Raw genomic sequence first — 27822 nt, 5'->3', positions numbered from 1 at the left:
GCAAAAATATGTTCACGTGTCAAAGTGAGCGGGGGACAAGCTCACTTTATGGAAGTGGAACATCCATCCATCCATCCATGTTTCCTTTCTCTAGTTGTTTTTCTAGGTTCCATATTTAAAATCTTCTCTGGACTTTCATTCCTTCATCATTCTCCGTATGTGTGACGTCATATCCGTCCAGTTAAGTGCGCTAAGTGTGTAAATGTGGATGTTTGTTGGACTGAGGCAGAGTAAAACCTGTAGGAACCCTGGCGGCCGCTCAGAGGCAGAGAGGGGCGGGCCGTCTGAGCCGGGAAGGGCGTTCTCTCTGCGGTCAGGCCGGGCAGAGTCATCCCGAGGGGTGGGTCCTCCGGCGGCAGAAAAGGAAAGCCCACCTTTTTTCATTGTTAAGGACGCGGTGGAATGTGATGGTTTGATCTCAAACGGACCAGGGAGGGGAAGAACCAGCGCGAAGGAGCGGGACTGAGGCAGAATAAACAGCCCCCTCCTCTTCCTCCGGTCCAGCCTGGGAAATATGTGGAGCAACTTGTCCCGGTTCGTGTCGCCTGCCGTCCGCCTGAACTTTGTGGATTAATCCGAGGTTCTTTTGTGACCCGGCGGGGGAGCCGTTCAGGTAAATCTGGGCCCGGAATGAAGCGTGTTTGTGGGGGGGAATGTGTGTTCGGGTTCCCGAGTTGGACCCAGTCAGTTGGGACTGCAGAGTCTGAACTGCGGCAAGTTTTCTAGCCTTCCTCCGCGTCTTCGACCTTCTCCTCCTCCTCCTCCTCCTTCTTCTTCTCCGCTCTGAAGGGAACCCATCCAGGTTTGCAGATGAAAGCCCAGGTGGCTGGGACATTTTATATCCCGACTACATGCGGGATTCTGGTGTTTTTCTCCCGGTTTGGTGCTTTTATTTCATGTTGACTTTAGTTAAACGTCAGCGCGACGTCACCGCGGGCCGCTGCATTTGATGTTGCTGGAAAGAAGACCGTAATGAAGCGCAGGCTGCTGCTTGCTGCTGTTCTGCTGGCTGATGTTTGGCTTTTTCTGAGCCCAGGCAGAATGCTCCTGGACTGTTTCTGGGTTTCCCCGTCATCTGGGTCACCGGGGTTTTTCTGGAGATTCCTTTCAGTTTCTGAACTCCTGTTGAAATTAAGATTACAGGTACTTCCTTATCCAAAATGTCCCCATTGTACCATTTATCGAGATAAACGGTACGATTATCGAGATAAACGGTACGATATTATTGTCATGATGGTAATTTTGATTTATTGTTTTCATGATAAATTTCAGTAAAAGTTTGAAAATCTGACCAAAATGTTATTTTTACTATTGTTTTTGCTCAGAGTTTTCAGTAAATCAAAAATATATATGGTTAAACAAAGTCTCTGTATACAGTTTACTGAATCACACTTCTTAAGCATGCAGCATCCTGAAGAAGCTTAATTTAAATAGAAATGATTTTCAGGAACAGCATTTGTTTGTTTCTGCCATACAGTTTACCTAACAAAGAAGCAATAGTTGTTTTTTGGCATAATTTTTTTTTATCATTATCACAATAGTACTTCAGAATATTGCAAAATTATTGTAACTCTACTTAAAGCTACATGCCAGGTTTTTCTGTAAAATCAACCAAGCTTACATTAACTATGGACTGTCACATATGGAACAAGATTCCATGGTCAATTTTTATTTTAGTTTTGCTATTTTCTTATTTCTAAATTAAATAAATCTGGTAACGTCACATAAGGAATAAGTCAACAAATTGGTTTATTCCAGTACGACCTTGTGTATTTTCATAGGTTTTCCTCCTTGTTTTAATTAAATTCCTCCAAAGTTGTTCACTTGTACTGCTCAGAACATAGATTTCTGGTAAAACTTGCAGTTTAAGATGATTTCAGGTGTTTTTCCACCTGATAGACTTTGTTTCCTTCTTTAGGAAGCGTAAACAAAAATGAAGTGGAGTGGCATCAGATTTTACCGGTTGTAGGATTTTTCTTTTGTCTTTAGCAAAGGCCCACAAGTAATTTCTCCCGCTAGCACTAGATTAGCATGTTTGTTTTGGTTGTTTTTACCCAGAATGCCCAGTGCTGTGTTCTGCTTCCTGCTGTTGGAGCGGTCTCTGGTCTGCGTGGCGTTCACATATACCAGAGTTCACTTCAACCGAACCGATACTGAGGTTTGTAGGCGGTCCAGAGTTTGATTCTGTGTTCATACCTCCCTAACCTCCCTATGCTAACCAATGCTAACCGCTTGGTTAGCATAGCAACCATTTGGTGTTGCTGTTAGATGTTTTTGGTCCTACTTGTTGGCTTCACCATGCATGCACCTGTAGTCCGCGCCTCCAATCACAAAAGTCAGGGAAAGTAAATCCCCAAAATCTTCTTGTCAGAAAAGGAGATGATTAGGAGGAGGAAGAAGAAAAAGTGGCACGACAGCATGTCATGGTAAATCCCTTACCTGTATGGTAGGTACAGGTACAGGATTTTCCTGGAAGGTTAAAAGTTTCCTGAATTTAGTTTTATGACTGGTGGGAATGGAAAGAAACTACAATAAGATGGAAAATTTAAACAGATTTACCCGGTCACGGCTCTAATGACAATAATTACTGGACTTTCTGTAACTTGATTCATCATGGATCACTGGTCAAACTGGTAAAACACTAAAGATCCGTCAACTCAAATGTTTCAGAAGATGAAATCTGTCAAAAGCTTCCCATCTGGCACAATACTTCAAATTTACAGAAAGATTAGGTTTTATATTCATGTAACTTTCACACATCATGATAAACTAAAGCAAAATATCCTATTTTCTCACCATCATATTGTTCAAGCCAAAATGTTTGTAATATTTATAAGTTATGCTGAGCCAGATTATAAAACACAACAAAATCTGATTTTTTTTCCCCCTTCCCTGTTGTACAATTTTACCATAAATTTAAAGGAGCTAATAATCAGGTTAAATGTGCTACAAGCTAAAAAGCTATGAATATTTGCTTCACTTAAGCAGAAATAATTAAAAGAAAAAACTTAAAGACCCGGTAATTACTGTCAAGAATTTATTTGCAACTCTAATAATTTAAACTATTCATGTTAAGCATTAATATACTTAATATTCACAAAGTAAAGATATTAATGGTAACTACTCTAAAGTAGCTACCAAATTTTATAAATAAAATAAATGAATAATATGAAGAAACTTGGAGAAACATGTTTCTTGTAGGTTAAAGGCTGGATGTGGCAAGTAGGCCTGAAACTAATGATTATTTTAGTAATCGATTATTTTGATGATTAATCTATTTGGATAAAAAAAAATCACATTCTACAGATTTTTTATTTAACCTCTTAAGATTTTTTGTACAATATTAATGAATAAAATAAGAAAATAAAGATTCATTGCATAAGATGGAATAATTTCCTTTAGTGAATTTGAACCAGATACATATTTATACACTTTTTGTGCAGTTTTGGTTTTAATATAGCTCCACAAGTTGCTTTCTGAGTCCATGTGCTCCAGTTAATGAGTAATCATTTATTAAATTAGTTGACTATTATTATTATGTGTTGGTTGCTTTTCTTTAAATCAGGGGGCGATGGGTTAATTGTTGTCTTTTTGCAGTCAGTCACTTTTGCTTGCTGGTTAAGCATTTAACCTGGGAGGATTAACCTGACTCATCAGGTTAGAAGTTGATATTCAGAGTAAACACTCTGCGGAGCGTTTTCTGTTTGAGTATCTGTGTTTGCATTTTGCTCACATGAGATTGAAAGTGCCGCGATGCGTGGCCTACAGAAACAAGGTGTCAGTCTGAACGGTACATGCCCAGGGCTGGAAGGCGGGCGCATGAAGGCGGGCGCATGAAGGCGGGCACATGCTGCAGCAGCAGCTGCAGCAGCATGAAGGCTGGCTGCAGTGGTTGGTGGAGGACTAATGTGCCAGGTGGGGCTCGTAAAGAGCAGCACAAGGGAGGGAAGGGAGACGGAGGGGACCTGCCTTGACCTGTTTCAGACATGAAGGGAGACAAAAAAATGGGGGGAAAAAAAAATCCCTGATGACTTTTCAGTAAGACTCGCCTCCCAGCCTGCTGCAGATTATGCCAGCCGCTATAGTCTGGGCATGGGCCGCTGCATGGCAGCTAGTCGCGAGGGTAGATGTGGGAAAAGGCTTTCTTTTGGTATTTTATTACAGCATTTGTGGGGGGAAATGGCAGCAGCTTTTTGGGAAAATCAAGAGTGAGATGCCTAATTTTCCCCCTGATTACAGCTTCAACCAGGCCTTTCAATCCTGGGAAATTATACTCCAGCTTGGGTTTGGTTAAACTGACTGTAAGGAGGAATGATTTCCAGCACATGCTCTCGTGTGTTACACAGCAGTATGATAACTGCAGCCACCTCCTGTCTATGGAGAGATTTTAATGCCAATAAATTAAGAGATTTTAATCCAGGAGTTGCTACGTTTGTCCCATCTTGTCTTCTGATTGGTTTCCCCTCCGGAGAGCGCCCTGTGAAACCGCCCATGCTGCTCTGGGTGAAACCAAAAACTTATCATTACGGGTGTCCAATAAGGGTCATTATCAGCCTAAGCTCTGGACCTGGGGATTACCGAGCGGCTGAATAACCGCTCTGGGGATTAAATTTAAATATTGAGGCTTTCTGCCTGGGAGAATCAGACCGCTGGGAAAGTCGGTGGTAAAGTTCCTGCCACTCTGCATGACGCCGCTGTCAGAGTGGCAGATACATGTGAAACTTCAGAACATGGCTGCCGGCTTCCCAGGGCTGCTAATAAGTGGGTAGAAAAAGTGATTTTGTTTAAAATCTTTTAGAGCTGGAAGAACTTAAGAGTTGCCTGCAGTGGAAATAAATAAAATGTTTTTTTTATGTCAAGGTAATTTTTCCTTAACTTAAGAAATACCTCTGATGTCAACATGTGGAGAGATGAGCCACACATCGCAGGGATAATCTGACTTTTTTTGATTAATTGATAAATAATTGAATAGAAAAGGTTGTTAACATGAGATTTAAAATGGCCACTGCAGGAGTTCTGGGTGAAAAATATTTATATTCACAGAAGGGTTTTAATCTTGAATGTTTGCTTCTTTTTTTGCACATTTTGACTTGATTACTTCTTTTTTCAGCAAATCTTCTTTTATAGTCTGCAACTACAGTTATTGTTTCGCCCCTAGTTACATCCATTATAATATGATCTCAGTTATCACACATTGCAGTCAATTTCAGTTTATTATTCAAATTAATTAATTAGTTTCTGTCTGAGGAACCTGAGCAGATTGCATCCAATCCTTGACCTGCAGCAATCCCTCACAGTGAGCGAGAATTAAACCTTCAGTACCAGAACACGACCCAAACGCCACCAAGTCTTCAATAAATTAGAATATTAGTCAAAGTTCATTTATTTCAGTTTCTTCTCACAAAGACTGACTGTTTCAAAGCCTTTATTTTTGTAAATTATGATGATTTTTCAGCATTTATCATCTGAGTTTCACATCAGACTAATTATTTAGTACAGAACTGGCAGCGTTCAGGACCAGTTACCTGCTCCGCCTGTTACTGGAAAATTAGGGCAAAAAACCCCAAAACCTTTAAATGCTCTATAAGAGTCACTTGGAATAGGCCACGCCCACTTCCAGGTAGAAAAATGTCTGCCGCACAGCTAAATACGCAACACGAGTTTGACCATATATTCCCAGTGGATCAAGCTTGACTGCATGAAACAATGCATGTTACATTTACTGATCACTTTAAAAAGAGATTGTTGTAAAATTTAACAAATTTCAAAGTTTTAATGGCGGCTGGTGGAAAAATTAATTAGAGTAAATCTTCTTAGTCACATTATTAACCCTCAATACTGAGAGAGTTTAGCCAGTTTCTTAAACATCCAACATCTGGAAGTGCTGTAGTATCAATCATTTAATATTTAAAAATGGCAGTAATTAATACAAGTAAAAAAAATTACAAAATGTTTCCAAATCAGTTTCTTCCAATAAAAAACGTCAGAAACTTGAACAATAACTGCAGGTGTGTGTTTGTGTCTGGTGGATATTTGGTTTGTTTTTCATTCAGTGGGTAGAAAATCCTGAAGTTTAACTCAAGTGAGAGTAAAAATACTTCATAATAATTAGTAAAGTAAATGTCACTAATGTAACTCACAGCCATGTTTCCCTGAATACTCCTGCTGCAGCACATCCTGCCTGATTGGCTGCAATCGATACGTTGGCTGGATTTAGGACCGGATGGTGTTTGGGTTTATTGGCGGTCCAGGTTTTAGCCTCGGTTCGCCGTCAGACCAGGAATAGCGCAGCGGAGGATGCAGAGTGATGTTACAAACTCGGACCTGCTTGAAATAGCAGTGATGAATCATGATGTTTCCCACGTAGCGTTGTGTAAAAGCCCACTCACGTCCTTTTGTGTGTGTGTGTGTGTGTGTGTGTGTGTGTGTGTGCGTGTGTGTGTGTGTGTGTGTGTGTGTGTGTTTGTGAGATAACGCATTAAAGTGCGGAGCCGCATCCTGGACAGAGGTTTGTGTTGACACAGCGCAGGCCAGCTGGAGCGCCTTCGGTTTCAGGAAAGTCAGAGGAAGGTGGCTGGACGCCAGAAAGACTCTGCATGAGCAAAACGTGTCTCTACAGGAAACCTTGTAAATAATTCACTACATTTAATTTGTCTGAGCAGTCATTTTATTTTCTCGTTGTTTTTCGTAGCACTTTTTGAATACTTTGCATCAACATCCAGCTAAACGTTAGCCTAGCCACTGTTAGCTGCTAGGTAGCCATAGCGGCTGCTGCAGGTGAATTTTTGACTCATTTCTGCATGTTTTGACATGCATCAAGTCCAAAGTCCAGCTGGAGGCTCCTCTGATAACATTGATGTCTTCTGCATTTGATGGACAGTGAGAAAAAAACAAACTCTCTAAACTAGAGTCACGGATCCTTTTCTCTTAACACGGGGTGTATTTGTAGTTTAAGAATATGTTCTAGTAATAATGCTTTTTTAATTTTTTTAATGTTTTTCCTATTATTCGTCCCTTTCTGGTATTTCAAACCAATTTTAGTAACTGATTATTAATGGAATAATAAATAATCAGTTATTTTTTAACTTTGCTGGAGTGGAGAGAAGAGTCGTATTTTAATCAATATTCCTACTTGCAACCAAATCTGTTGAAATGTTTTGTAATTATTTTACTTTGCATGGATGTCTGAATATGAAAAAAACAATAATAAATTTTCAGCAAATGTTGGATCATTTTTCATCCCTTTGCAACATCAGTTTTTAACGGCAGTCAAGTTTGTTTTCATGGTAATTTAATTTTAGCAATCAGAAATGATTGTGGTAATCATGCAAGCATTTCATTTTGTCCACTGTCCAATCGTAACTGTAAAAGTGTTGCTTTTTCCTCATTTCTTCCTTCTGTTTATCTTTATATCAGTGCAGTAGCAAAGTGACAGTTTTACACATAGAGTAACTCGTAGTAATAAAAACAGATATAAAGTAGATAGAATGTGTCGTCTGTGCAGGTATTTCTGCGTCTTGGGGCACTTTTGCTTGCTTTTGTTCCCGTCCAGGTAGATCTGTCATCAGATACCAGAGACTCTGCGTCCTTCTCTCACTGAGCTGTAACTAGAAGTACTTTTTCAGCCCAGAGTTTGCATGACAGAGTGATGTTCGCTCTCACTCCGGTCATGTCAAAGCATGAACCTCTCTGTTTTTATAGAAATGTTTGTCTGATTTTAGTTTGTTGAAAGTTTTATGGAGTTTTTTGTTCTGGTATATAACTGGATTTCTAAAACCAAAATGCAGAATCTGTTTTTATCAAATTTTTTATTTGTAATTTAAGAGCTGCATTAAATATTACCCAAACTGCTTTCTGTTGCTTCTGCAGCAACACTAAAGACGCTGCATGCAGAGATTCTTTGGATTTATTATGTCTGACTGCATTTTATCTCCTGTCTTCTGTAATAGTTTCTCCTCTGAAACGTTGCATAACTGCTTTCCAAATAAGCCAGCTTCCAAACTGACATATCTCCTCCTTACTGACCTGTGGAGGATTTGATTGAGCCACTGGGTAGTTATCCAACACGTTACATGAGCAGATGAATCGGGAATTGTTTTCACCAAATAATCTGTTCACTAACACAACTCTGAAATTCAGTGCACTGCCGTGTGTTTGATTTGGGTTCATTGTGAAAAAAGGATGTAAATCAGAATGCAGGTGTATAATAGAAGGAACATGTCTAACAGGTGAAGCATGCGCTAATCTTTCCTCCTAAATAAAACATTTAGAAGTTACCTGATTGACATTTCTGACTATTTAACCATATTTGCACGGCTACAAGACATGGAATAGAAAGGATTCATATTTAACCACAGCAAAGCTACAAACACATGAATGATGCAAACTCCAAAACAGACAAATACAGAAACGCAAATGAAACAGAAAAACTCTGCAAACAAAACCTGCAACAACAGGAAATGAGAGCGAAGGGTAAAACTCCACAAATACTAAACACACCAAGTATGCAACGCTGCAACCTTGCTAAAACACAAGTCCCCCATGCCACTAGGGGGAGTCGACCATCAAATCGTCTGGGACCAGACTCTCAGTAAAGATGGTATGTTGTGATTTAATAGGATGTCAAGAAGAAAGTTGGAGGAAAGAAGGGATAGATGAATTATACTTCATGTCTTTTTGAAATGTGCAAAAACATCAGGATATTTAGATGGGTACTACTACCAACTCCAGACTCCCCCTACTGGTCTGGAGGACTTCTGCTTCAGAGTTTGCAACTTTTTTTATTTGCAGTGTTTTCCCTTTTTGCTTCTACTTCCTGTGGTTGAAGTGTTTTTCTGTTTTTGCATTTTGGAGTTTCATTCATGTGTTTGCATTGCGTTTCACTGTTCGCTGCACGTTTGCACCTGTCAGCCACCGTAGGATTCAGATGATTTACGAAAAGCTGTAAAAACAGATGAGCGCTCACTGCAAGACTTATCTCCATGTTATGTAATGCTCACCAGTAGCATCCATCCAAACGTCCTCCTCCTATCAGGATTTATTAGCACGCTTCCTGAAACCAGATGACTATCCTGCTGCTTGGGTTCCCAGAGTGTCTGATGTGGGATTATAAGAACATGACAAAGATGTCGCAGCATCGGGTCCAGACATTGGTGGATCATCTTCACTTTGGTTTGTTTAGTTGTTGAGCTTTAGAGGAAACGGTTCCTGGTCGGAGTTACCTCCTGATCTGTAAAGTGTTTAGTAAACCAAATGCGTCTAGATTTAAAACCTTCTGTCTTCACGGCAGGCCTGTGGCCTCTTCCTCCTCCTTTCCCCCATAGTTTGCTGCACACTGCTGGGAAGAATGTGCGAGTGACTGATAGTTGCTGTGATAATGTTTAATCAGGCCTCACATGGTTGGAGTTTGGACTGTATTGACCAACAATGTGGGTCACTCTGCTACAGTAGCCTTGTTGTTTGTACTGTCAGGTTGAATTGCATGAATAGGGTTTAGTTCTGATCATTCAAAGGGCGTGCATCATCATGTTTGCAACCTTTCAGCTCTGTTCAGGCTTGAAGTGCACCACAGTTATGTTCTTTTCCAGTTCGATGTGTGAAAACAGCAGCAGAAGGTGGAGTGGAGTGGTGACGTTATCGTTGGAGAGCTGCTATCAGTGACGCAGTGATGGCAAAGTCTGCAGCCTCAGTGTGAGTTCATAGTGTGAGGATTCTTATGGTGAATTGTTCAGAGAGGAGGATAAAATCTGGAGAACTCTTATCTGAGAGACAGTAGGCTGGAGACTTAACAAACCGGCACCAGGGAGCCGCAGCAGGCGAATATTTTTACTATGGTTCAGCTTCCAGTCGGGACTAAAACTCCCCCTCTGTGTTTTGGGGTTTTTCACATTCAGTATTTAGCAGTGATAATTTGGCTTATTTAGCATGAGAGGGAAAGAAGAGGGTTCATATTTTCACCTTGTTGTTCATTCATTCATAAATGTCAGTTTCAAACTAAATATTTACTTAGTTTGCAAATGTTTAGCTCCAAGATAAATATTTAGTTTAGAAACTAAAGTTATATTTAGTTAGCAAGCAAAATAATATTTATAAGTGTAAATAAATATTTAGCTTCGTTTGGAACCAAATATCTGGATAATTGATCCCAAGCTGTTTTTTATCTTATGTCCTGATGTTCAACACTTTGTTTCAGCTGNTCCTGGTTTTAAAGTCTTTATAAATAAAGTTTATGTTGAAGCTATATATTTACTTTGAAGCTAAATATTTAGCTTTCTAATTAAATATTTAGTTTGAAACTGACATTTATAAATGAATGAATAACATGGTCAAAATGTGTCTTTTTTCCACTGTAATAAATTATTGCTGTAAATCTTTGTGTATTTTTGCAAACTGCAGCCCATAAATTTGTCTGCTTTGCTCTCATTGGCCTGTCAAAAATGGCTGCCAAGTTGACCCTGTGAAAAAAACCAAAACAAAACATGGAAGAGGTGCAAAGGAAGCAGACTTCAAACGCCTGTGGGAGGAAGTGGAGGAAGGGAGCGCGGCGTTTTCACGTTGCTTGTGAATTCCTGGGACACTTTATTTTCTCAAAGTGCTTTTTCTTCATTAACCGGCCCTGTGATTGTTATCTGGTTGTGCTGTCTCCTGGTCCTTCACCTCACTTAACAGAAGACCCCCCCACACCGCCCCTCCGCCCCGCCGCTCCTCCGCTCCAGGAGTATTTTTGGAACGTAATGAAAAGAGAAATCTGAACTGCTTAGCCTTAAAAGGCATGTCTGGGTCAGCTGGGTGGAAACTTGTGGTATTAATGCCTCCACATTTTCTGTGTGAGTGGGTCATCTGTGATTTTCAGTGTGTGTTGATGCTGTGAGGAATTCCTCGGGTTGGGGGGAGATGGGTGGGCTCCATCTCCAGGAAGGGAGGGAAGGGGCATATTTGGCATATTTCAGGAGCCTTTTCCGTCTGGTTCACGGTGCATTCTCCAAGCGTGGGCAGAAGAAAGCCGAACATCATCTTCTGAAGGTGGTGCAGGTGGGACTCAACTCCACGGAGTCCTGACCCACAAATCAACCCACCAACATGGTGAACGGTTATAAAAACGCCGCCTCACACCAGGGCAGAAACGCACAGCTGTGACGCCCCCCCACCGAGCCAACCTCAGTAACGTCCATAAACGGCTACATGTTGACCCAAACTCCCTCATCCAGCACCGGGTTTGGACTGGACCTCTACTAGCCTGGCCTCTGCGGCTTTCCGGTCACTTCTGCCTCGGTTTAAAGTATTAGACTCTGTTATTTGCTGTTGGTTGGCCTCAGAATGATGTGCTGGCAGTTCAGGGCCTGGCGGTTCGCTGAGGTCACTGCGAGGTTGTAGAGGAAGAGACGATCTGAGCTTTGTGACTGAGAAATATCCTCCTTTAAGAAGATGAGTTCACTGTGTTCATGAAGAGATGGAGGTGTTCAGCAACAAAACTCAAAGACGCTGTGGGGAGTAAAGATGTTTTCACACCTGATGGTCCAGTCGACCCGGTTCTACTGGAACCAGAACATCTGCTCCACCTCCAGCTGCTGTGGCTCTGAGTCAAACCAACCTGTTCCCCTCCTGGCCTGTGGGGGCGCTGCACGAAGAACCACTGAAGGAAACGACAGGAAACCTCTGAAGACACTGAGAGCAACTTCCTTCTTCACCAGATGGAAACAAGATGGAGGATTTCTCTCTAGTCTTTCTATCACTAGCACTAGACTAGCATGTTTGTTTTGATTGTTTTTACCCAGGATGCACTGTTTGCTTCCTGCTTTTGGAGGACCGGGTTCATCCTTAGGGTGCATTCACCCCAGCCTGGTTCAGTTCACTTTAACCCGACTCCAGGTCATTTGCCCAGAATGTCCGGTTCATTTGGTGAGGTGTGAACACTAATTGACCTCTGACCTCTGGTCCTAAAAACCTCAGCCTGGATTTAAGTGAATTCTATTTCAGTTTGAATTCATATGCAGATCAGAGACCGCTCCAAATGCAGAAAGTGGACTACAGCGCAGGGCATTCTGGGTAAATACAGTCAAAACAAACATGCTAGCCTAGCGCTAGCGGCTAGCAGGAGAAATGGCTCTTGGTCTTTAGCCAAAGACAAAACAAAAAAATCGTCCAACCGCTGAAATCTGACGCCTCCATTTTTCTTTACGTTTCATGAAGAAGGAAGTTTCTCAGTGTCTTCAGAGGTTTTTGTGTAGTTTCCTCCGTTTCTCGGCAATCTGATGAACTGAATAACCAGAGCTTTAATCAGCTGGCAGAGAACAACTGTTTGAGTCTCTGTTCGTTGCTCGTGTTCAGATCTTCTCTGTGAACAGTTGGAGGAATTCCCACAATGATTTTCACACGTTTTAGTTTCTTGTCTGCGGCTCGTTGAATAAAATTCCTCCTGCGGATTTTATTCCCTGTGATCGTAAAAACATTCATGTTCTCACAGAGAGGAATGCTGGTTCTCTGTCCTGTCGATGAGTTTGTCTCCCCTGTTCTGTATTTTAGCAGGCGGGTCTGGACTCTGAAGCCATTCATGTTAGGATAAGTTTTCAAGCCAAGAAAATGTTTTCTCTTCCATATTTCTCTGCTCTTTCTTTCTTTTGCCTGCTGTTATCTCTCTGCGCTCCTAAAGGGCATCTGCAGGCCGGGTTTCCAGGTTTCCGCTCGGTGCCAGGGTTACTTATTGCGCTTCCTTTCTGCTGATTATCTGACTGCACCAGCACAACGCTGCTGCAAGGTCATAAAAATAGACTTGGTGAAGCTGCTTTTACTTGCACTCATGAAACTTCTTCTTGCCGAATTTAAAAAAACAAAAACTGCGTATTTCTCTGGCGTTTTGACTTTAAAGTTATGGTTGTGTTGTGGAAAGATGTGGAGAAGGTTGGGAAACTGTGTTAGCCTGAATTTTGCGACATTTAAACCTCAACTAACCCCTATTTGAAAGCGTAGTTCCCCCACAGACATATTTTGAAAAATTTATCCAAAGTGGGTGGAGCCAAGAGCCACAGGGGGCGTGGCCAAGAGTGGGGATAAATGGAAGGGGTTAATTGTTGCCAACTAAGCAACTTTTCTGAATTTTTTTTTATTTAGTTACTTTTTCTGTTATTGAACTTTAATAGCGACATGCACCATCAGTCGCACATCAGTCGAAATAAATGAGCAGTGATCTACCAATAAGTTGCTAGAAATAACCTGGACTGATGCAAAAAAGTATTTTCATTTCAGTTTTGCAAAAAACACCAATTTTGATACAACTTTTTATCAGAAAGCTCCAGTTTTTCCATTAAGTAAATGCATGTTTGTACTTCTGATCTGTTCAGTTTCAGTCGATGAAAACGCAGCTGGTCTGTCGTTCGCCTGCAGGAGAGGAAACCCGCTCCACTCGGTGTTCACATTTTAAATAAATGCTACCGATCAGTGCCATCGCTCGCAACTCCAACTCCTGACTCACCACCAGGGGGCGTCTCTGAGTGAGATGGTTTTGTCCCAAACATGGGGTTTAACCAAGTTGGACCAATGGGAAAATCCAACTGCAGTAGCCACAGTTCAACCCACAGAGGGCAGCACTGAGGCGGCTTTATGCTTATTTACATGAAAAAGTTACAATTTGCTCAGAAACATAAAGCTAGCGTCGTTGAGAACCGATGTATTCGTCTCATCTGCAAATAAAAGTTGAGTAAGGGGTTAGCTACTCTACAGAGTAACGATTTTTTATGCATTATTTAATTGATTAATCTGTAAATGGCTGATTTTAGGGGTGTGGAAGTGCAATCTGTATCTTTTTGTCCCTCTACTCTCCCTTCATCGTCTCTTCGCCTCCGTCTGCGGAGCTACAAAAGGTAACCTTGGGACAGCTGCAGCAAGGAGGTGAGCGCTGAGAAAATCATAACCTGTGGACTCATGCAGACACTGAAGCCTCCACAGGAATCCCTTAAACACTCCTAAGTCACAGAGTGGCTCATTCATGCACAAACACAGCTGAATACCAGGCATATTTCATTATCCGGCCTGCAGACGCCTCTGTCTCTTTCTCTGCGTCTGTTTTCTCTGGATTTACTGAAACTTCATTTCGTCAGGTGGATTCAGTTTCATTTAGCTTTCTAAAGAGTTTTTTTGTTTTTGCCACTTCTCTGAGTTTTGCACCATCTGACCCTTCAGGTAATTTGTTGGGAGTCTCTAAATGTTTATCAGTGGTGAATAATCATTCTTGCTTTAGAATAAGATAGTGGAAATAATTTTGAAATGTTCCTTTAACCCTTTAAATTAATGACCAGCGACATTTGTTTCCACACCTGCATTCAGATTATTTTCTCCAACGCAGAAAATAACCAAAACTCCTGCTTTCATATAATCCACCATCTTTATTGATCATTTTTTAATTAAATGTATTTTATTAGCAGCACTACAGTCATATTTTCCTTCTTATGACTGTTTTTTGTTGGTTTAATTGAGACCAGACTGAAGACTTTATCATCCAGCTTTTGGTAGAAAGAGAAAAACGATAAATCAAGAAAATGGAAATTGAGTTATTTTAATTTATCATGTGATTAATTGATTTATTGCTTATTGCAACTAGTGTTGGCTTCTTTACTCTCTGCGTAAGGAAGGAAAAGTTTGGTGTTTGTTGCCTTTTCTTGCTGTTTTGTGGCGTCTTCCTGCTCCTCTCCTGCCCCTCCAGTCCTGACCAGTTAAGAAACGGTAATATTGAGTAGTAGAGCCGAGCCACACTCTGAAAACTTTCTCATCCCTGCATGACTTGGCAGTTCTCTCCCGTTTCCTCTGTAGGTGTGGATCTCTCAGAAGAATGTGGTTGAATTAGGGTTTTATCTGCAGCTGAGCTCCCAGCCTGAGCACTGAGACATGGCTGCCTTAAAAGGAAACGGCAGCAGCCAATCGCTTCTGCTCTGCCAGTCGGGGAATGACTCCGTCTGCATGGGCAGAGTCCGGCATGCTCACACAAAACAAGGAAGTGTGTGGGAACTGACGGCACAATGCGCTGGTTATTAATTCTTTAATTAATTCCTACCACACTAATGTGGCCGGCGCGTTGCTGCTGTTTCTAATGTTTGAACTTAGAAACAAAACGGGAAGCAGTTGCATCAGTTTCACCTTAAATGCTCAGGGTGAAAGTTGTACTATGGAAAAAAACAAGCAACGAAACTGTTCTTTAAAAAAAAACATCTCTTCTTCTCAAACTGCTAGAAATGCAAAGATCTGAACTTTGTGGCCAGTTTCTGCAGTTTATGTAAAACTTAACCAACTAACCCCGATCGGACAGCTGGGATTTCCTCTGCAACGTATTACTAAATCCCCCAAATGAACTGAAGATAAACAGTCTGAGTTTATATTCATTTTCATGTAAATTTGTTTAATTGACTATTTTGCCTAAAACCTCTCAGTGCTGCCCTCTTTGGGTTGAACGGTGGAACATGTTAGCTTTTTAAATGCAGCCTTTGTGCTTCCTCTGACCTTGAAACAACACTGATGCTGAAAATGGCCGACATTAGGTCTTCTTCCTCCAGGAACAACTTCCACACTGAAGAGTGTTGTTGTTGCTACAGCCTGTTGGCTCTGATGGGGCAAATCTCGGGGTGCACTAATCGATTGGGCCACTAGGGGGTCAACAAACTTGGTGTGTCAGGTATGAATTTTTCTCAGTCAAACTAAAAGTTTATTAGGGCTGCAACTATCGATTATCTTAGTAATTGATTAAGTTATTGATTTTTTTTTCAGATTAATTGGATAAAAGGCACATTGCGCACATCCTTCATGTAATTTAAGCCTTTCTTATAAAATATCAGAAATACATTAAAAGATTCAAATAACCAATAATTCAATTAATTTTTTAAATTAAGAAAATTAACATTTTACTGCCTAATATGCCGCATGGCAGAATTCGTTTAGGAGTTTTGGCTGAAACATATTTACAGACCAAAATGTTTTCATCTTAAATTCCTGGTTTTGGCTTAATTACGGCTCTTCATATGTTGTTTTTTTTGTTGTTTTTTTTGGTAAATGACCTTACATCAGTTGGCGATCAGTCAATTACTAACTTGGTTTACGGTTAATTCAGTTATCTATTAATCGTTTCAACTCTTGTCAGAATTCCCCAAAAATAGTATTGGCTGGTCAGATTTTTTTAAAGATGGCCGTCTTCTGGTCGACCAGCAATTGGTGGAGAAAACAATATGTTTAATTTTTTAAATGTTTTTGTGAGTTTCTGACCACCAGATCAGCAGTCATGGTGAAAATCAAAGATCAGGTCGACGTTTTCACAGGATCTCAGTTTGACTCAGTTTTGCATCATTTTTTCTCCTGCTCTAGTTTTTCTCGTGAAAATCCCTCATACAACGACGTTTAGAGGGAGCCGACACGTGTTGCACCCCCAGGTTCTGCTGAGTCGGCCGCCGGGCCGTTCCTGCGCCGCGTGACGCAGCTGCTGAAGCCGTTCTGTGGCATTGTTAGCTGTCAGTGGGGCTGAATAATGAGGAGCTGCTGGGAAACGGCCGGTAGCGTGTGAACGTCTCGGCGGCGCTTTGAAAAGCTGGGAGTTATTAAACATTAGGGCTGGTTCTGCAGGTTCACGGTGAAGTTCAGGAGCTGAATGGTTTTCCATCTGACGAGCGCAGAGGTGAAGGTTTGACCCCACCTTGCTGCGCTGCAGGAATGCAGCAGGAATGCAGATGAAGATTCACTCTGTTCCACTTTTCATTGCTCCTCCATCTTTTAATGCCTTAAATCTAAATGAATAATTTTATTTCAGTCTTTTTGTCTCTTTTGCTTTTCCCTGGTCTTCCTTTGCGTTCTGTTCACTGTGTTTGATTTGGGCATTCCTTTCCCCCTTCGCAGACAAAACAACGACAGACCCCACTGAACACACACACACACACGCTCGCTCTCCCCCTAATCACACACAGGAAATGGGCTCCCATGCAGGCTCGGCCCGCCTGGCCGCTGAAAGCCAGGATGGGCCTTAAGGCCATGAAACGTTCTCCAGGAACGTTCCCTCGTTGCTTCTTCTCCCTTCGAGTTCTCGTTTATGTCTGAAAACGTTCCTTCTGGCACTTTAAGGTTCATTTTGTTGTAAAGATTTTTGGTTTCTCTGTTGGTTCTTGTTCTGAAAAACTTTAAATCGACGTTGCGTCCATCATTACTATCATAAACTGTTTCTTGTATTAATTTATTCTTTTAGCATCACTTTTTGATGAGACCAACACTAAACGCTGCGTTGGGAATTGCTGCATGTCATCCCTCCATCAAGCCTGGTGTTGGCAGCATCATGCTGTGAGGATGCTCTTCAGGAGGATGGAGCTAAATATAGGAAAACTCTTTTGACAAAACCTGTTACAGGCTGAAGATTGTAAGAATAGAATGACCTAGTCAAAGTAACAACCAACATTCAACTGAGAATCAGTGGCAAGATTTGAGAACTGATGCTCACCAACTGAATTTAAGAAAAAAAGCATGCCACACATTTCAGATTGAATCATTTTTTTCCCCTCTAATTCACAATTATCCTCTGCTTCCTGTAGTTTATGATGTAGAAAACCAGTAAAATGCGTCAAAGTTTGTGACTCAAGCTGCAGGTGAACTGGAAGCAACAACTGGAGGAAAACTGGAACTGCAGATATGTTGTGTGTTTCTAAAACTAAAACATTCTAAAATCAGAGATTTAATATCCTTCCTTTTCATCTTTATGAATCTATTTATTAGCCTTTTGATCTAATGTGAAATTGATTTTTACTTTTTTCCCCACACAAACAATTTACATCAGCAAAAGCTTGTTGGGAATAATTAATAAACTTTTTGGAAATGTTATCATCTGAGTGTTATCACATCACAATATTTTAATCTTTTTGAATCCTGCACCTAAAAATTAACCAAAGTATGAAAAAACTAAAACTACAAAAAAAAACTAAATTTTGATTTAATTAATAAAAGCAAACAAACTCTAAAAACAAATTAAACAAACAAAATTAAACCCTTGATTCCACCTTCACACACACACACACACACACACACACACACACACGTCAGCAGAATCTGGCGCTCGGCTGATGTTGGGATTGGCGTTGAGCGTGAGAAAGTGAAATGATTCAGCAGATTCTGATGTTGTGGGTCTGACTGAGCGCCGCCGCCGTCCAGCAGCAGCAGAAGAAGAAGAGAGGAAACGAGGCGCTGAGTGGCGGGAGGAGCTGCAAACTTCCAGCTTCCCGTCCGTAACGGGTCGTCCCTCTGAACGCGTCGCCGACTCCAGCTGCAAACTTCATTGTTGTTGGTTTAAGCATGGAGGTTTGCTCTTCCTCACGCACTTCGTCATCAGCTCACTGATGCTTCATGGATTTATTTCGTGTGAAGTACTGTGGGCATTTATTTGTTTTTGCAGTTTTTAAATAACTTTCATTATTTATGAAGCAAAAAAAATCCATAAAAACACTAATTTATCCAGATTAATCGAGATCATGAACGTCCTTAAGCTGTTGGTACCATAACAAATTTTGCTTAAATTGTCTCTGAAGTTACTGCGGTAAACAGTAATATTGTTGTTTTCAGACCAATTTAATGGCATAATAATGCAAAAACACATTCTCACAGATCAATAAAATTTAAATTCTTATAAACATTTTAACACTGGAACAGGGTGACATTTTAAATATCCAAAATAAATAAACAAAACAACAGAAACGACAAATAAAATTAATTATGAAGACAAATTATCCAGACTGAAAACTTTTATCACCCAGTTTTTGGTAGAAAAGAGAGAAAAGACAAAAATGACTTGATTTTAATTCATTATGTGATTAACGGATTTGCCTTCTAGCAATAAGTTATGGCAATAATAGTTTATCGTCCAACAAAAGCCTAGTGATCTGTTTGTCTATATTTGTTTGTTTATGTTGAATTTGTCGACCTCACAATCAAATAAAAAGAAAGAAAGTTGGTTCTTTATTGCTTTTTGGCATCCTGGCCTAGTCAAATCCATAATTTAACAGGTTGGGTGGCTGACTGGTAGTTTCAGGTTGGTTTGAGTAACTTTGAATCCTGTTTCGGAGGCTGCGTTTTGCTTTTCTCTCTGACCTGGAAGACGGAGGAGTGTCAGGCTGACGCTAACGGTGGAAATGCGTTAGCTCTGACTGAATCGGTTCCTCCTCCTTTAAATTCAGTCCAGACTCTTGGATCTGGACTCGGCTTAACCAAACATATGGAACGCTACTGTCATGGAATGCTGCGAGTCGGCAGCGTTTCCTCCGCGTGTGTGTGTGTGTGTGTGTGTGTGTGTGTGAAGCAGACGAGAGCTCCTAGGATGTTGATGATGATTAAGATAATGTGTGTGTGTAAAAGTGCCTCTGCAGACGGCTGAATGGGGCCTTCTGTTGTGCTGGCCAAACATTGCCTGTCTGCTCATGCATGAGTCCCATATCTGAGCCGTTAGCTCATCCTTAGCCGGTTAGCTTGACTGTGAACAATCTCCTCTACAGTGGCTGCATTGTCAGCCCCGCCGCAGCCTCAGCTCCTGCCAACTGCACCAGATGACATTGGTGAAAGATGGCATGAGTGTGTGTGTGTTGATATCATGATGACCAGTGCTCCTCTTTGCCTAACCTCCTGCCCTCTGTGTGTGTTCCTGCAGGATGGAGGGATTCTGGAGGGGAGTGTAACGTCCTGAAGACGAAACGTTAAAGTAAGTCTGATTTCCTCTTTTCATCTCTTTGCAGAAAAGCTTTCCAAAAAAAAAAAAAAAACACTCCTCAAAATTGTTTCACAATTTGTCACATTTCCACCACAAACGTGTCCAGATGTGACCAACCTGAGAGAACAATCGGCACCGTCCAGCTGCTGGGTCAGGGACAGGCTGGGTTAGCAGAGCTAACTTTTCCCTTAGCGCTTTACAGGTTTTGCTAAATTTGAAAAAGTTTAGCACACATCACTTCCCCTAAATTCATCTTTCTAGATTAATTGGCTGTTTTGTAAAATTTCAGTTGGTTAAAGTTTGACATCGATGTTGACGTTTTGGTCATCGACTGTTAATAATTTTTAAAGTCGTTAGATTCTTGCTTTTATTTTGGAGTGGGTAAAGGTAGGAGAGTAAATGTCCTGCTGCTGATGCGACGTAACGCATGTTACTGACACATGGTGGGTGTCAACATGGCTGAATTTAGCACCTCAGCATTAGCTTGCAGTAAACACAAAGTTGATTTATTGTTAGTTTTGACTACATATAATGTTGATGTAGCGCTTTAGCATTATCTTCCATTATAAACTGTTTTGGTATTTAGCTACGGTGGCCCAGATGGGATCAACTGACCTCAGGGCGTCATACCAGGGAGAGGAGGAGAGTCGCAGCGTGTCGCTTTATTCCTTTTTAAGTTGTAATCTGTCAGAGGAGACGACTTTATGTCGTTACAACAACGCATAAAATTCTCATTAAAACAAGAAAGCTTTACTTCTTAGTTTTTTTACGATATTTTTTTATTTTGTCTTTCAAGTGAAATACAGGTAAACATTTGCACATTATAAAACGGAGTTTGGAACATGAATTCATATACCTGTGCATATGTTTATACATGAGAATAAACAAAACAAAAAACCAGAATCTCAGCTTTAAATGAGATTCGGCTCCTGAATTTATCTCCAAGCTGTTCAACGCTTCCATATAAGGCAAACCCAAAATTACCAAATGTTATCAGACCAAAAATACATTTTTATTGCAGAAGTGATTTATGTCCTAAAGCAGCTTGGGGAGTGGCGGTAGCAGGAACAACCAGACGGCAAAATAAATAATAATCAAACAATCAGAACTGAGCAGAGAGATTTACTGTGTTTTTCCTTTTTAAGATGAGATAAAACTGGAAATGTTCCTTCTGCTCCTCAAACATCAAAGAAAACACATAAAACACTAGTTAGATTTTATTTATTTATTGTTATTTATTTATAACTTTATGAATGCCGAGGTGTATTTTCTGATTTAGAAGTTTGAAGTTTTTTTTTATCTGGACTCATTATTTTCTGGCCATCAGATAAATTCAGGTGTTTTATTATTTGTGCACCAATGTGGAACATCCTGCTAACCAACAGCAGGTTTGATGGCCTCTTTTAAAGCAGAATATGAAACGTTTTGTCATTTTTCTCCAGATCTTGGTGTATTCATGCAGCACTGTGAGAAGCCGTCCTGCAGGCTGCAGTAGCTCCTGTTTGCTGGTTTCACTCCCAGCCCCTCGGTGCTGCTGACTCTGACGAGTGTCGCCGTGTTTTCTCTTATCAGTGTGACGCTCTCGCATTCCTCCTGGGGAAGCTCATCGTGTGACGCAGCCTCCCGAGTCGGGTCGGGTCGGGTCGGACGGGGTTTGATGTCTGCTGGAGCCTTTGAGCAGCTGCTGGGAGTTTTAAATAGGTACGAAGGGCAGCGCCGCCCAGCCGCTCACGCCTTCTCACCGGGTCACGGAGTTTCTGCTCGGGGCAGATCGCTCGCTCTGGGATCGTTGGGGAAGGTCTGCTGTCAGCACATCCATGAGCTCAAATTTAAGATTTACTTTAGTTTCATGAAGGCACTTTGGATTTTTATCAATCGAATCCAGACAATAATCAAAACATCCACTGATGATTCGATTATTGATCAGGTTGTCAGACAAAATTCTGTTTCATCATTTAGCAACCAAACTATTTATCAAGAAATATCTGATGAGCGTCAGACTGTATATTATTTACTCCTTTCTTTTTTCTCTTCCTTTTCCAATTCTCTCTCCAGTTTTTTCTCCTTTTCTTCCCATTTGTTTATTGTTTTTTGTTTTTAATTTTTTTAACTTTCCCCTTTTACCAATTTCTCTAATTTTTCTTGCTGGATTTATTTTCCTGTTTCAGTTCTTCTTTTTTAATAATAAAAAAAATTCTTGTTTCTCTTTTTTTTCTTACAATTTTTTACTTCCTTTCCTTTCTTGCTTTTGTTTTATCCGTTTTTCTTATCTTCCCATTTGTTCCTTTTTTCTTTTTATTTTCCTACATTTTCCTTTATTTAGTTTTTTTCTCTTCTTTTTTGTAGCAGTGCACCGATTGCGGTTTTCTGGCCGATCTCACATCCTTAAAAAGCCTGACCTACTGACTTTGATTGCAAGCTAAATAATTTAGCTTCAAACTAAATATTACTTTGTAAACTAAATATTGAGGTTACTATTCAGATATTTATCTTGAAACTGTGACGTGAATAACATGGTGAAAATCTGACTGAATAATGACAGACATGCTTAAATAATTTCTTTTATTTTTTGACTTCTCCTAACTTTCCACCGTCTGTGAACATCAGCCGCCCAGATTCTGCTCAGTCGTTCGATGCAGTTCACTTCCACGTTTTTTTCCCGTAAAACAAAACTCTTCTTCTTCTGCAGACGACGTTCAGCTCCACCGTCATGTCTGCAGCTTTTCAGTCAGAATCTACGAGGAAAAACGCAGCTCTGTTCTTTGCTGATCCTTTTTTGTACATTCAGTCGTAGTTTTGCAGAAATGAAATCGTACCTTCCATGTTGACATTTTTCTAGACTGACAGAGTGCTAGAAACGGGAAAAGGCAACACGACAGCACAGGAAACGGCAAACCAACCATTATAGGACGCCGGCCTTCTTTATCTTGGAAAACGGGACATTGCGGGCCAAGCTTCAGGTCTCCGCCATCTTGTGGTTCCGGGCTGCGCCAGCATCCATCCACACACATCAGTACGTTTGCATAAAGGCCGTTCCTGTGGCCCGTTCCCTGTAAGGAGATGTGCTTTCTGATTGGACTGTTTATCGTGTTTATGAAGCAGAAGAGCCTCAAAACCAAGTTAACGTCAAGTGCAAGAAGAGAGCGGGTCTTCTCCCCCCGCTGTTCCTCAGAACAGAACAAAATGTACTAAAGGGGAACGGTCAGGCCTGAAGCCTTAATTATATGCTTTCTGCTGTAACCTTGGTGTGTGTGTGTGTGTGTGTGTGTGTGTGTGTGTGTGTGTGTGTGTGTGTGTGGGTGGGTTTGGGTTTGTAAGAAACTCTGGAGTGGTTGACAGAACCTTTCTGCTAAACTTCAGCCACATCTTGTAGATGTTTGACTTTTATTCTCAGATTAAAGGAAAACAGCAGAGACGGATAAACAGCTTTAGATTAATCGACTGTTTTATTCCCAGTGGAGGAACGCGCTGCGGTCAGACGGGATGAAAATTTAAATTTACGGCCTACAAAAAAAAGCAGAAGTTTTCATCAAGCTCACAGTGAAACATGGTGGTGGCAGCATTATGCTGTGAGGAGGCTGTAAGTGAGGAGGTTCATCTTCCATCACGGCGACAATAAACGTACGGTTAGAGATGACAGAATGGCCTAGTTAAAGCCTTTTCAGAATATGTGGAAAGACTTGAAATTTGGTGCTCAAGCAAGCAGAAGTTTAGCTCCATAACTATTTAACTCAACTAAATATTCAGTTTTAAGCTAAATATTCAGTTTTAAGCTAAATATTTAGTTTTCCAGCTAAGTATTTAGCATGAGGCTAAATGTTTATCCTCGTACTAAATTAAAGCAAAGTTAAATCTTTAGCTTGTTAGCTAAATATTAAGTGTGAAGTTGAATCTTTAGCTAGGAAGCTATATATTTAGCTCTAAGTTAATGTTTACCTTGCATTGAATTGCACTGAATTTTATTTAGGTGTGTCAGAGTAGAAGGGCCTCTGGGAAAAACAAACATTCAACAGATTTTTGTACAAATATAAATTCTTAGGATGATTTATGACTTGCTTCCCAATAAAGCCTCCACAGCTGCTGGTCATGATGTTACTTTTACTGCGTACTAACTCAGGTAAACCGTTTCCCTCCTCTTAGTTTTCAGTGGCAGCGTTTTTCCCCGAGCCTCATTCTGATCCGCCACAAAGAGCTGAAATATTTTCCACCACTGACCAAATCTCTCTTTGATGGATTTATAAGAATCTCATGCTGTATTTTTAGTCTGCTGGATTGGGATCAGTCGCAGAGACGGTCGTGGATCCCAGCAAGCGGCTGAGGAAAACGCGGAGCATTCCTCCGGAGCGAAGGTGTTTCTGTTGCTTCCCTCCGTTCCTCCAGGACTTTATCTGCTGCATGTCAGTGTTACTGAGCCAGAACAACCCGGTGACATGTGTACGTTCAAAGCATATTTACTTCTAGTAAGACTTTTAATGAGCTGCGGGGAGACAGCTTTGGGTTTCATCGCACCAAATAAAAGTATAGAAAGTGTATTATTCCATCTTAAAGGAGCTGTAATGACATGTCAAAGAGTTCTGCACACATGGTTCATATAGACGCAGATTTACGGCGAGACGTCAAAGGAAGCTGCACAGATCCTCCTGAGTTGTGGTTTCAGGCTTCAGGATGGTGAGGCTGTAAAGCGGGAGGAAGAGGAGCCGTGGAGCCGGCCGTCGGGTTGGGGGGGGCGGACATAAGTGATGATGAGCCCAGATGTGGCGTCCTCCAATCGGGTCGATATGGACCTTCTTTCTTCCTCTGTGGTCAATGTGAGAAGCTGATGGGGGGGAGGGATGATCCTGCTACCTGAATCATTCATGAGATCTGTGGTGACCCGTAGCAACCACTAACCCCGCCCCCTGACCGACAGGGCGGCCATGTTGGTGGCATTCATGACTTTCCTGGTGATCTGCTGGTTCTTAATGACGGTCCTGAGGGAGCAGCAGCCGGGCGGTGGGTCGAGATGTGCTGCTGTCAGCAGGAAGAAGGGATCGATGTGGGACAACAGAGCTGCACACACACACACACACACACACACACACACAACCTACTACAAAGGACGGGCAAGGTGAAAGACGGGCTGGAGAAATTTCCTTGGTCTGTTTGGATGATTCTAACAAATTATTAGCATTTGAACATTTAAAATCACTTCAGTGTTTCTCTAATACACCTTTAAAAAGTGCCATTATTTATAAAAGCATTCATGGTCTGTTCTGAGATCTGTAATATGTCAAATTTACTTCTCTGACTTGTTTTGTCCTCTACACATGGCTTTCCTAATAATAAGTAAAAAGCAAACACAAAAAACTGATGATTAGTGTTTTAGTTTTCTATTTGTTATGGTTGGGACTTTAGCATGTAAATATTCATTATTTACGTTGATTTTAACAATTAATTTCTTTTTTACTTTTACATACAAAAGTTCCAAGCTGGAACTTTTTATTTTCACGTTTCTGGTACACCCATAAGTCTGACGCACAAGCGACATCTGCCAACAGCAGCCAAACCGCTGGAGGTTAATTTCTGCTTCTGCACGGATCTGATTGGATCTGAAAATACTTCTGTTGTGTTCAAGTTGTACTAAAAGGAGTTAGCCAATCAGAGAAGCTTTTCAAGCCTAAATTAGCATCTCAGTGCTAAGCATGTAGCCGCTAATGCTAAAATCAACGTTCTCAGTCCATATTTCTAAAACAAATCTCCATGAATGATCAGGAGTTCCTGAGACTTTGGAAAGATGAACTTTGCTTTAATCTGATGGTTGAAGAACCTAAATAAGATTAAAAACTATAAAAATATTTTTGTAGAGCTCATGTCTATTAATTCAATAACTTGGTAGCAAAAAGAGTTTCTGATTTGAAAATTGTGCTAATGTTCAGTGTAAAAAGTAACTCTTGATATGAATATAAGTGACTGACACATTTTCAAAATGTGTAACGGAGCATTAAATTAATGAATCATTTGATTCTGATGGTAAAAATGTGTGAAGCTGCATATTTTCTTACATGTGTTTTGCATTTCAAGGCGAAAACAACTGACTGTTTTCTAGTTTTTATAACAGATTCATAATAAGAACATGAAATGATCAGACCGACTGTTCTATCAGAACATCATGGGAAAATGGGACATTTTAAAACATTTTTAGGCTTTTTTATGTAGCTTAGCGGGAAGAAATTGAAGGAAAAATGCCCATAAAAGGACTATCTGTAATTAACTCACTCAATGTAATGAAGTTTGAAGTCCTGAACCACTGATGGCTTCGACTGCAGCGTTCTCTAAGGCAGCATTACTTGAATTGTTTATCCTCAGCTGTTTTATCTCTGCTCACATTAAACATTTTTCTTGATTCAGCCAATGAACCAGCTGTTTGACTAACTTGGAGGATGAAACAAACTTTTCCAGTTGAAGAGTAAATTTGAGTGTTTTTTGATGTTTTTACTGTGTAAAATGAGTGTAATCAGCCACTCTTGACTCATTTTTCTGTCTTTCTTGCTACTTTTGGGAACAGCAACTGACATTGACAAATCACGGATGACTAATTAGTGTCATTTCCTGTCCTTCTCTCCTACAGATGACAAATTTGTCTGCTAAACACCATATAGAGGCAATTTTGGAGACCTAAACAACCGCAACCAGTCAGGCTGACAAGAGGACCAGGAGAGCGCTTTGAGGTCCTGCTATCACTGCCACACAGATGTGGAAGTCCCAAAACGCTGCTTTCAAATAACCTGGACGTCGAAAACAGAGAGAAAAGAATCCGATCTGAAGTTAGCAGCCATGTCGGATCATAAAGACATGACGCACCGCCACTTACGGCACAAGCTGCAGAGTCTTGGCAGGAGGCTGGACGAACTGGAAGAAGCGACCAACAAGCTGCAGAAGTCGGAGGACGAGCTGCTCGACCTGCAGGTTGGTGGCGCTGCGCATCACGACTTTAACAGTTTGGGTCGAGCTTACAGGGATCAGAACCAAATTATTACAACAATTTACTTTAAATTAATGTCAAGATGAATTTGCTTATGATAATTATTAGACCCAGAAATGGATCAGTTGCCTCCAGGGTTAATTTTGGTGGATTATTAGTTTTTCTGCCATGTCGGATTAAAAACATTTTAAAAAAAAACTCCCAATCGAGACCCAAAGGAAGAAAATGGTCTGTTTCCTCAAAACTGCTGTAAAAATGTTATTCAAATATTGTTTTGCATTTTCATCAAGACAGTTTGTTAAAACTACTTTACCCTGAAATATCCATACTGCTGCTAATGATAGTATTTGGGGATTTTAACCCTTCAAAAGTGAATTTTTTTAATTCATCCACAGTTTTATTTTTTTTTACACGAGAATAAATACTATTGATATTAATTCAATATTAATATTTATATAATTAATATAGCTGATATTAGTGATATAATTATTACATATAATATTGCTGATGACAAATTTTGTAGAATATATCAGAATTTTAGCAATAATTTAAATATTGCTGAAATTAACATGTAAATTATAATTTTTATTAAAATGCTAGTAATAAAATTATTAATATTTCTAAAACATATTCATAATTTTATTAAAAATATTGCTAATAATAAAATAATTCATATTTAAATACTGCCGAAAATTGAAAATAATAATGTTATTAAAATATTGATGAATAAGTAAAAATATCACTGATGCAGATTATCAACAACAGTAGTAATAGTAGTATATTATTCCAATAATAAATTATTTATTGATTAAAATGATTATCATTAAGTATTTGTTATTATGTTTGTGTTCACATTTTATTTGTTTTTTATTTCCTAAAGTCACTTAAGAAAATATTTAATTTCCTTAAAGTTGTGTATATGTGACATGCGACACACATCTACAAAACTTTTATCTCTGTAGCAACTTTACCTGAAAAACTTAAAATTTTGCTGCCTTGGCAACAGTGGAGCCCCCTAGTGGACAACCAAAAATAAGAAAACTGTTGGCTAGTTGCCCAAAATGAAATCTGCACTTAAAGGAAAGCATTAGTTTTCAAGATCAACGTGGGGCCAGAAATATTTTTCAGTGGAACCTTTTGTCATTTAAATTAA

The 27822-nt window shown here is 40.3% G+C and overlaps 1 protein-coding gene across 4 annotated transcripts in view; it reads left to right on the top strand.

Moving 5' to 3' along the window:
* Positions 1–235: 235 nt before the first annotated feature.
* Positions 236–27822, top strand: part of luzp1 (leucine zipper protein 1) — a 38122-nt gene continuing 10535 nt past the window's right edge. The window contains exons 1-4 of one of the 4 annotated variants that reach the window (XM_015018008.1): positions 236–613; positions 19649–19699; positions 21281–21409; positions 26316–26653. In XM_015018008.1, coding sequence (XP_014873494.1) covers positions 26522–26653 — 132 coding nt within the window. In that variant the 5' untranslated portion in view covers positions 236–613; positions 19649–19699; positions 21281–21409; positions 26316–26521. Of the gene's footprint in view, positions 614–720; positions 1144–19648; positions 19700–21280; positions 21410–26315; positions 26654–27822 lie in introns of those variants that run through there. The other 3 variants (XM_015018009.1, XM_015018005.1, XM_015018007.1) reach the window with 3 other exon arrangements.

The sequence above is a fragment of the Poecilia latipinna genome, unplaced genomic scaffold (genome assembly GCF_001443285.1).
Source record: "Poecilia latipinna isolate Pla-1442-1.1 unplaced genomic scaffold, P_latipinna-1.0 Scaffold2217, whole genome shotgun sequence".
Taxonomy (NCBI): Eukaryota; Metazoa; Chordata; class Actinopteri; order Cyprinodontiformes; family Poeciliidae; genus Poecilia; species Poecilia latipinna.
The sequence above is the reverse complement of the archived record's forward strand: the minus strand, read 5'-3'. Positions and strand labels throughout refer to the sequence as shown.